This window comes from Xenopus laevis, chromosome 2L, assembly GCF_017654675.1.
Source record: "Xenopus laevis strain J_2021 chromosome 2L, Xenopus_laevis_v10.1, whole genome shotgun sequence".
Lineage (NCBI taxonomy): Eukaryota > Metazoa > Chordata > Amphibia > Anura > Pipidae > Xenopus > Xenopus laevis.
The window spans coordinates 42,245,387-42,255,601 of NC_054373.1; the positions used below are offsets into that span (position 1 = coordinate 42,245,387).

The 10,215-nt window shown below is 38.9% G+C and overlaps 1 protein-coding gene across 2 annotated transcripts; it reads right to left on the bottom strand.

Moving 5' to 3' along the window:
- Positions 1-2,518: 2,518 nt before the first annotated feature.
- Positions 2,519-7,750, bottom strand: LOC108707673 (fibrinogen-like protein 1-like protein). Of its 2 annotated transcripts, XM_041581762.1 has the most exons (4): positions 7,665-7,750; positions 7,397-7,489; positions 5,045-5,659; positions 2,519-2,605 (listed from the first exon to the last, which is right to left on the bottom strand). In XM_041581762.1, the coding sequence occupies exons 1-4, from the start codon at positions 7,666-7,668 to the stop codon at positions 2,601-2,603; spliced, it is 717 nt and encodes a 238-aa protein (XP_041437696.1). In that variant the 5' UTR covers positions 7,669-7,750; the 3' UTR covers positions 2,519-2,600. The 2 variants fall into 2 exon arrangements, with proteins under 2 accessions (XP_041437696.1, XP_018101163.2); XM_018245674.2 differs by lacking the exon at positions 2,519-2,605 and having other exon boundaries at positions 4,811-5,659; positions 7,665-7,749.
- Positions 7,751-10,215: the final 2,465 nt, after the last annotated feature.

Sequence of the window (10,215 nt, forward strand, 5' to 3'; positions counted from 1 at the left end):
TATTCGGCCGAATCTTTAGCGAAGGATTCGGGGGTTCGGCCGAATCCAAAATAGTGGATTCGGTGCATCTCTAATATATGAATATGTATATGTACTCATCTATAGGCACACAAGATACTTTATGTTAAGTGTAAAACTAACACTCTGAGCAGGGATGACTCCTACTTAAATAATTTAAATGGGGACTTTTGGGAAGATGGAAATTGAATTTAAGTTTCTTATGTAAATAAGAAACCATCTAAATACAATCCGATTGTGTACCGTTTCTGAGTATATACTGTTAACTTTCACTATCCCCCTCTCATCAGTCTCAGCAATGGGTCAATCTGTTAGAAAAAGGCCGTCGGCCCTGAGCCAACTGACGCTGAAATGCTGATTAACAGGGAAATAACGAAGAGCAACTTGGCTGTTTCACAAAATGTACAACATTTATACTTAGAAAGTTGTTATTATTATTATAATTATCCATTATTTATATAGTGCTGACATATTTCTCAATGCTTTCCAGATATGAGATATCATTCACATCAGTCCCGGCCCCAGTCTAGTTTACAATCTAAGGTCCCTATCACATTCACACCCAGTAGGGCCAATTCTATCAAATATTAAAATCACAGGTAAACCTCACAAATAAAATGCAATCTAGTTACCAATAAAAAGCATTTGGAAGAGCGTAAGTACTCACCTCTTGTCAGATGATAAAATGAAATGTGTTGTGTTGCAAAGCTATGATGCCTACATGGGCGTTGTGATGTCATAATGCAATGTCACATGAGGACACAATGCAAGTAAACAACAGCTGCTACGCCCTCACGGTCATTGAAATGTCATGAGTTTATGTCACCAACATAAACTGATTGTGCAGTTGACTAGAGATTCAGAAAAAACAGGCTAAATAAAAATAATAATAATGCAATTTAATAATATTTATAAATACTAATGTTAACACAGCTATGTTCATGGCATAACATCACCAGCTTATACAGATAGCATTTCTTTATTTTATACTATATGAGAGACATATTTAGAATCTGCCAAATATACCTCTATAAAATGATGGTGCAACATGAAAAAAAGAAAACAAAAAGAGCTGGTGATTGTGGTATTAAAATGAATTAACAAATGAAAGGCAAAGCAGATTTTAATACTGTGGAATACAAAATCTTAATGTTTAGCTGATTTTTGCATTTGGGAAGCAAATTAAAGGCATTTCTAGATGGCTACTTCAGTATGACATCTCCAATTCCATGTATAATATTGCAGAACACATGGCAGCATAAATAAAAGCCAGTTCCAGGAATAATAAAATATCCTAAACATTATCATAACTACTGAGGGCATCTGCTTCCTTGGGTGTCAGGGGGGCAGTCAGATTTGACCCGCGACAGGAGCAAAACTGAGACTCCTCCTCCATTCAGAGGGGGCCCAACTAACTTACACCACTGATCCTTAATATTGTAGATTTTGGGACCCCAAAATTCAAATAGCACATATGAATTACCTTGGCTTTCAATTCAGCTCCTTGAACATGAAGCTTGTCTGTCATTTGACCCCCTAACAGTGTGAAGACCCGAGAAAACTGTATAATTTTGGGAAGTACACATTCTGACAAATCTAAAATGGATGTCTTTGTACTTTAAATTGCAAAACTTTTCTAAGCTTGTAGCAGGAGGGCCACCAGCAGGGATGGAGGGTTGGATTCCCAAAGCAGGAAGTGTTGGTGTTCAGCGCAGGGGGCTGTAGTTAAATTCTCAAGCAGCTGTTTGGCAGTTTAACCTGCAATGTTCATAGGACCAACATGACAGCCGCTTTGGCTGTTTACTAAGGGGTTATCATTCCCTCAAGGGGCAAGGGTCACCAGTGCAGAGGGAAAGTTGAATTGTGAATCTATCTTCAAAAACCACCAAAAAATGGTCTTCATCAAACATGGCACAAGTTAATTAAGTTAATTTAAAGGTGAACTACTGACAGGAGTGCCAATTCCACCTGCTTGTATTAATAGACTGGGGGAGCAGGAGGTGCAATTGTACCAGGGTCCACACCCCCTGCAAGCCCACCCGCAGTCCACGCGAGCAAAAAAAAACGCTTGAAAAAAACCATTGTGTGGTTTTCACCGGGGCCCACTCTCCATTGTTATGTTACTGGTGAGAGCCAGTTATTTTGGCGAGGACCAGCAACAATTTACAATAACTGTAATGCAAGTTCTTGAATGAAGTGATAGGGACACAATAAAAGAAGCAGCACAGAATTGCTTTATTGCCAATAATCCCAATACAAAACGACACCTAATAAGAAGATGAGCCTTGAAAAAAATCGACCCCTTTACTGATGTTGCCAGTTTACCGATAAAGTGAGGGCAAATTAGGAATACATTTCAGAAAATCAAATGAAACGTTTACTGTACATGGTAATAGTTGTGGAGTTGTGTGATGTAAGCATGTCTCAGTTACAGTACATTGTCAGGTATCCTCGTGAATCACCCAATTCTTGGGTTCTGAAAGTTTTTAGCCGTACCGAAGAGAACACTTGCTGATTGGATGCTGCAAGAGACCTCCAAGCTCAGAGCGTGGGTGGCACCTCCAGTCTCTATGGTGTGCTAGTTATCCTTTAAATAATAAATGGAGTGCAGTTAGACTGTTGGATACCAACTCTGCTTTTCCTAGGTCACAGTGACAATGCTCTTAAATGTATAAAGGCACTTGCAGGGAAATGCCCAGACCTGAAATATTATGCTATAATTGTGTTATTGGTTTGATAAAAAAAAAACTCATACATAATACATTCTGCACGGGGTGACTTACTGCAGCCTCCCTGTGCTTGAGCAGTCCTGTACTAATATAAGAATGCCCTCTTATATTATAATAATTGCTTCTTGCAGTGAATGGCAGATGCCTGGACTACTTCTGAATTCAGTCTCCCATTAGGCACATCAGCCAATAACTGCTCAGAGCAATGCTGCTCATTTTGCAGATTGACAAAGGGAAAATTTAGATAAAATCCTGCCCACCATCATGATTGCTTTAGTCTCAGCCAGTGAGCCTGTGCTTGCTGTAAGCAAATGCTGAGCACAAACGCACTGCTTCATTATCCTGGTTGGTTAAAAATGTATTTTTCAGAGGTGGCAGGTGGTAGCTTAGCACCAATAATAACCATTATATATAATACATTTTATATATGAGTATCAGGCACAAGAAAGAAACTGTGTGTTGCTGAAGCACTCGGGTCTGTGTTCATCATATTTGATAATTAATATTTGCAGTTGGGCATGACCTATCCAAACATTTAATGGGATAGAGGAAATAATGTCATCTCAGTTGCAATGCATCTAATTCATGCATAGATTGAAAACAGGTTATACCTTAAACATGGCCATATAAGATTTTCAATAACTACCCGTAGCAGATATCAGCTGCTGCTTTTATGGCAGGTGTCTAGTTTTGGTATTAACACAAGGTAGCAACTGTATTCTTACAGCAGATACTGAACTGCAGCTTCCAACACAACTTTAACCTACAGTGGAATGCGATTTATAGTTCAATATATACTGGATTGCTGTATTACTGGAAATAGTTTGTCTGCCTGCAATAGGAAATGAATGGATAGCGCCTGGCATGAGGGCTGGGGTTACACTTCTGTCTTGTCTCCTCTACAGGTAATATATGAACTTCTGTTACTTCTTATATGTTCTGCCCCTTTTTTCAGTGATAATCTGGATAGTAAATAATGTTTATTTTGTTGCAATGTGAATTGATATTTAGGGGCACATTTACTAAGCTTGAGTGAAGGATTCGAATGAAAAAAACCTCGTTTTTTTGGGTACTTCGACCATCAAATAGGCTACTACGACCTTCGACTACGACTTCGATTCGTATGATTCGCACTAAAAATCGTTCGACTATTCGACCATTCAATAGTCGAAGTACTGTCTCTTTAAAAAAAACTTTGACTACATACTTCGGCAGTTTAAACCTACCGAGGTACAATGTTAGCCTATGGGGACCTTCCCCATCAGTTTTCTAAGGTTTTTTTGATAGAAGAAAAATACTTTTATCGATCGATTAAAATCCTTTGAATCGTTCGGTTCGAAGAATTTCATCGTTCGATCGAACGATTTTTACTTCGATCGATCGATCGTAGTATTTGTGGTAAATCCTTCGAATTTCGGATTTTACTTCGAGGGTCGAATTTGAGGGTTTATTAACCCTCGATATTCGACTCTTAGTAAATGCGCCCCTTAGTGTAATTTCATTAAACAAATTAGTAAGGGAGCTGCTGCATTTTGATACCGCAAGCTATCTGTTATAAATTTGCTTTTCAGAACATCTATATAAAAATGTAAATAGATTACCCAATTATGGCAGAATTGGTCTGCTTATGGTGGGGAAAGGGGCACAAACAGGAGGAGCAAAATGGGGAGAAAAGAGGTAAACTGTGTAGTAGAAGTGAGAGTAGATAATGCAAAGGTTAGAGTAGAAGCTGACTATACAAAGGGAGAGCAAATGAGAAGGAAGCTGAAAAGGACCAATAATGTGGAACTTTAGCTTTGATCAGGGCCAGATTTTGGATTTGGCCAAATCTAGGCCTCTTGCACCCCAACCCTCCCGGTGAAGCACCAGAAAAACACGATCACTGCTGGACGCAGAGTATTACAGTATATTTGGCCGGAATTGGACCAGTACAACTTCTTTACACACACCATGTGTTCAGATTCACAGATGTCTCTGCAACTACCAACACCCCATATTTTAGAATTGCTATAACAAGATTATGATACAGTCACTCCGCATGTCCTCTCAATTCCATTGGGAATATTTTGGGCTCTGGAATGGGTCCATGCAAATCATTTTCTAGTCCCCAGAAGGTGAGTTAAGCCTCAAGATTTACAGCTATCTAGGGCTCTTTCCAAATAAATTCACATGGTTCTGCAAACCACGTACTAAAAAAAGGGAGACGTTACAGCCATGTTACTAAGCATAGAAATGATGCACATTCTAAACCCCTGGTCCTTTTTAGTGAAGGTCATTGTATGGTCTTCAGCAAATACCTGTAGGTTTGATCATAATAATGGATTCAGAGCAATCTCCACTGCAGATGTTTTTCCAGTAGATATAGCCTTTGGCATTTAAGAGGACCAGCTGGCAGTTGTCATACCACCAGCCCCCATAGCTTCCAGCACAGTGTGAGGCACTTCGATCCTGATCCTTGTCCTTTGTAGAGAACTTCATGTTATCATGAATATTGTTTGAATCAAACGTTGAAAGATAGTCTCCAGCTGTACCTGAGTGCCTTCCTAAACGTAGGATATATCCATTAGCTTCTGTATCAAGGCTAAATATATCATAGTCTGCATACCACTCTTTTTCTGTTTTGTCCTTCAGCATGAAACGTACCATGTAGGTTCTCTGAGAAGTCAACAAGTGGATATACTCATTGCCCAACCAATACTCCTTCAGTACATTTCCAAAGCCATATTTATAGGTGGTCCAAGATTCATGCCAAGTGATTTCTGTTTTAAGGGTGTTCCTCTGCACCACCGTCCAGCTATTGCCTTCTTTGTCCACATGGCAGTAGACAACTAGTGGAGGGGAAGACTCGGGCTTGATCACATACACTCCACTTGGGCTGTCTCTGGGGAGTTTGTCACAATCTATTGGCAAATCTACAAAAGACATGTAATTTAGACTACTAATATTAAGTACTATAATATGTAAAAAGGGAAAATAATGCATTTTAAAAAATTAGATGTCAAGTATCTTTAGTGACTGACTAGTCTGAATTTCTGTGTATGGTTTATTAAAAGAGATCGATGTTGGAAAATTGTCTTTAAACCTTTAATTTAGAAACAAATAATGATTATTTTCCTGATTGAACATATTCTTAAAAACCTGAGCCTATTTATTTAAAGCAATGTGACACACGCTCAGATTCGGGGAGATTTAGACGCCTGGTGATGAATCGCCTCTTCATTGGGGCGACTAATCTCCCCGCACTGCTTCCTGACGGCTAAAATCTAAATCATCGGCGGAATGACACTCGGATCGCTTAATTTTCCGAAGTCGTCCGAAGTTTCCTCGGGAAGCGACTTCGGAAGACAAAGCATGTCAGGTATTTTGTTGCCCGAAAAAAAGCAATTTCCTGAAATATGCCCTGTCGTGTCATTGCACTAGGAGACGTCTAATTCCTATTTTCTATGCCATAAGCATGACATGATGGGGCCCATTTACTTAGCTCGAGTGAAGGAATAGAAGAAAAAATACTTCGAATTTCGAATGGTCGAATATGGCTACTTCGACCATCGAATAGGCTACTTCGACTATGACTTCGAATCGAACGATTTGAAGTAAAAATTGTTTGACTATTCGACCATTTGATAGTCGAAGTACTGTCTCTTTAAAAAATACTTTGACCCCCTAGTTCGCCACCTAAAACTTACCGAGGCCAATGTTAGCCTATGGGGAAGGTCCCCATAGGCTTCCTAACAATTTTCTGATCGAAGGAATATCATTCGATCGATGGATTAAAATCCTTCGAATTGTTCGATTCAAAGGATTTATTCATTCAAACGATTATTCCTTTAATCGTTCGATTGGACTGGAATGGACTGGAATGGGATATGGAAAAGTAAAAAAAAAAATATTAAATTTAAATTTAAAATTTTAAATTTTTTTTTTAATTTTCACAGCCATCATTAAGAATCTATTTAATATAAAATATACTGGTCACCAGGTAGAAGGTCAGGTCCAGGTGAACATGCCCCAGACCTTAAACTAATGGTAGTATGGGAATAAAAAAAATAGATTTTATTCCAGATAAATAATTCCATCTGAATTCCGTATGAACAGGCAAAGTTTAGTGATACATGGTATGGTATATACTGCCTTACTTTACTTATGCGTTTTGTGCTCTATTGTGCTGTTGGTTAGGCTAGTGACACGCTAAGATTCGGGGAGATTTATTCGCCTGCGACAAATCGCATTTTCTTCGGGCGACTAATCTCCCCTAAATGCCTTCCTGCTGGCTAGAATCGAAATCTCTGTCGGGATGGCACTCGGAGCACTTAGTTTTCCGAAGTTGCCAGAAACTTGGGAAACGAAGCACTCCGATTGCCATCCCATAGGCGGGAAGGCATTTCGGGGAGATTAGTTGACCAAAGAAGAGGCGATTTGTCAGTAGATCTCCCCGAATCTTAGCGTGTCACTAGCCTAAGGGTGTTTTGGTCACAGTATTACAATCAGTCATTATGTTCAACTGAGCATACACAGAGTAAGCTTGATATCAAAAGTTATATAACACTGCCCAACACTGTTTCATGTTATCAAAGAGAGACAATAAATCAAATGCTGTGATAATATTAGCTCTTTAATACTGGTGTTGTTATATATATATATGTGCTCACTTTTTTGAATGTGTCCATTTTCCTCGACCGCTGTCACAATCGCGTATGCAATGCAGGCTGCTAACACCCAGGAGACTGTCACAAAACGAGGACCTGAAATGAAATCAGAATTGCTCACTAATACTGTGGAAAACACGCATAAAAATCAGGAAAAAAACACTGGGTTAAGGAGAATGTATCGTGGTTTCATATTGACATTGCAGTGGAAGTACTAATCATTAATATGGATATTAAATTGAAAATACAGGTGTTTGTTTTAGATCCTTACCCATAGTCTGTTTCTGAAAAGATTACACGAACAGAGTAAAAAGTCTTCAATAAATACAAGATCCCTGGCTCTCCACCCCCTTGCCTGTTTATTCACACATCACACACCTAGATTCCATATTCTATAACTAATATTAGATTATCAGCAAATAAAGCATTGCAAAGTCCACTGGCTTGTTATTCTTTTATCCAAGGTCTTTGATATCAGTTTTGAAATACTTGAAGGGATCCACGTGCTGTTATAAAGATAACTACATTCTCTGCATTAACAAGGTTGTTCATCCTTAAGTGAACTTTTAGTATGATGTAGAGAGAGATATTCTGAAACAAGTTTCATTTTTCATTATTTGTAGTTTTTGAGATATTTAACGTTTTGTTCAGCTGTTCTCCAGTCTGCAGTTTGCAATCTGGTTGCTAGGGTCCAAATGACCTTAGCAACCATTCATGGATTTGAATAAGAGACTGGAATATGAATAGGAGAGGGCCTAAATAGAAAGATGAATAATAAAAAGTAGCTATAATAATACATTTATAAATGGGGTCAGTGATCCCTTGAAAACTGGAAACAGTGTCGGACTGGGCCGGAAAAAACCTGGTGGGCCCCAGGCTCTTGTGGACCCCGCCGGGCCAGATCCGCTACTTAGTGGGGCGGCGCAACCCCACTTTGTCAGGGGTCGTGGTAGAATAGAAGATCTGCACATTCGCACAAACGTGTCGCCGTGCGCACAAACGCGGTGCCGCACATGCGCACTAGCCCAATGCAGCACGCCGGAGCAGCAGTGGGGGCTGATGGGGGGCCTTGGGGCGGTAGCCCCAGTGGGCCGTCAGTCCGATCCTGGCTGGAAACAGCCATAAGAAAAAGGCAAATAATTCAAAAACTATAAAAAATGATATTTGAAGTTCAGTTGAAAAGTTGCTTAGAATTGGCCAGTTTATAACATACTAAACGTTAACTTTATAGTATGGCAGAGCAACTGCTTTGTAAAAAAAAAGAGAAACTAGTTGATTTCATTACACTATGCAAGGATAGAAATTACTAAAATTAAAGTTTTAGGGGCACATTTACACACTCGAGTGAAGGATTAGAATGAAAAATACTTCGTTTTTTTTTTGCTACTTTGACCATCGAATTGGCTACTTCAACCTTCGACTTCGAATCGAACTAAAAATCGTTCAACTATTCGACCATTCGATAGTCGAAGTACTGTCTCTTTAAAAAAAACTTCGACCACCTACTTCGTCACCTAAAACCTACCGAGCACCAATGTTAGCCTATGGGGAAGGTCCCCATAGTCTTTCTAAGTTATTTCTGATCGAAGGAAAATCGTTCGAACGATGGATTAAAATCGAAATGCGGTAAATCTTTGACGTCGAAGGATTTAACTTTGATGGTCGAATATCGAGGGTTAATTAACCCTCGATATTCAAACCATAGTAAATGTGCCCCTATGTGTCAATTTGAGCTGGACATACAAGCAGAGATATTTTGGGCCTGTTTGGCCAGTTTTATTCTCTTTGCCAGACTGTCAAAGTGTGTGAACCCTTTAAGAAGTTAAATAATAGAATAGATCATCCTCAGATCACAGGGGGTCAAGGCAAATTTAGCAAAGCCTCTTCACTCCATCATACACAGGAATGGGTGAAATCGAAAATATGAAAAGAAAAAGAAGAAATATTTATTTATTGCACGTTTACTGCACAACAATTTCATTGCTGGGTAAAAAAATGATGCACTATCAATAAAAAATTGATTTTTAGATATAATAAATAGCGATATTAGGATTGACAGCCCTGTCAAGGCAAGTCGTAAGCACTTATTTCATGTTTTGTGTGGTTAGGCAATACACTGCTTCTGCCTGCATATTAAAATGAAGCTTTCGGTGTAACTTAAAAAACAAACTCGGCTGAATACAGAATCTTCTGGACCAAAACCTAATTTGAATTTGCAGATTGGCAAAATCCCAGGAAAACAAAAAATTGTCACGATTGAGGGGGTTATTTACTAAAATCTGAATTTAGCTCATAAGCTTGACCAAACTCCCATCCCCGATTTTGCCTTATTTATTAACTTGAATTAATCTGATGGGGGAAAAAAACAGATAAAAGTGAACGAAAACCAGAATCGTACAATTTTTCTGAATTGATCAGATTATCAGGATACATCGAGGACACACCACGATAACTTCCATTTGGGATAGGTGCCTCTCCCATTGACTTATACATAACCTCGACAGGTCTGAGATGGCGGATTTTTGGATTCCGGCTTTTAGCGTCATCGGGGTATAATACACAAAAATGCACGGCCAGATAAATTCAAGTTTTAGTAAATAACCCCTGAATGTCTCATGATTTAAAGGGGACCTGTCACCTTAAGAAATAATTCCAAAAACTTCTCTATCATGTTAGTTGAGCAATATGAACTTTACTTACACTATATTTATTATTTAAATTTTGTTTCCCTCAGTCTTGGAATTACACAATGACAGCAAGCAGGCAGCTGCCATTTTGTGGACACTTCTATTAAGAAGTGTATCACACTAAAATATTGTTTA

Coding starts and splice junctions, on each gene's coding strand:
- LOC108707673 (XM_018245674.2), bottom strand. Junction 5,660..7,396: donor AAATGGACACATTCAAAAAA/GTGAGCACATAT, acceptor TGTCTTTTGTAG/ATTTGCCAATAGATTGTGAC.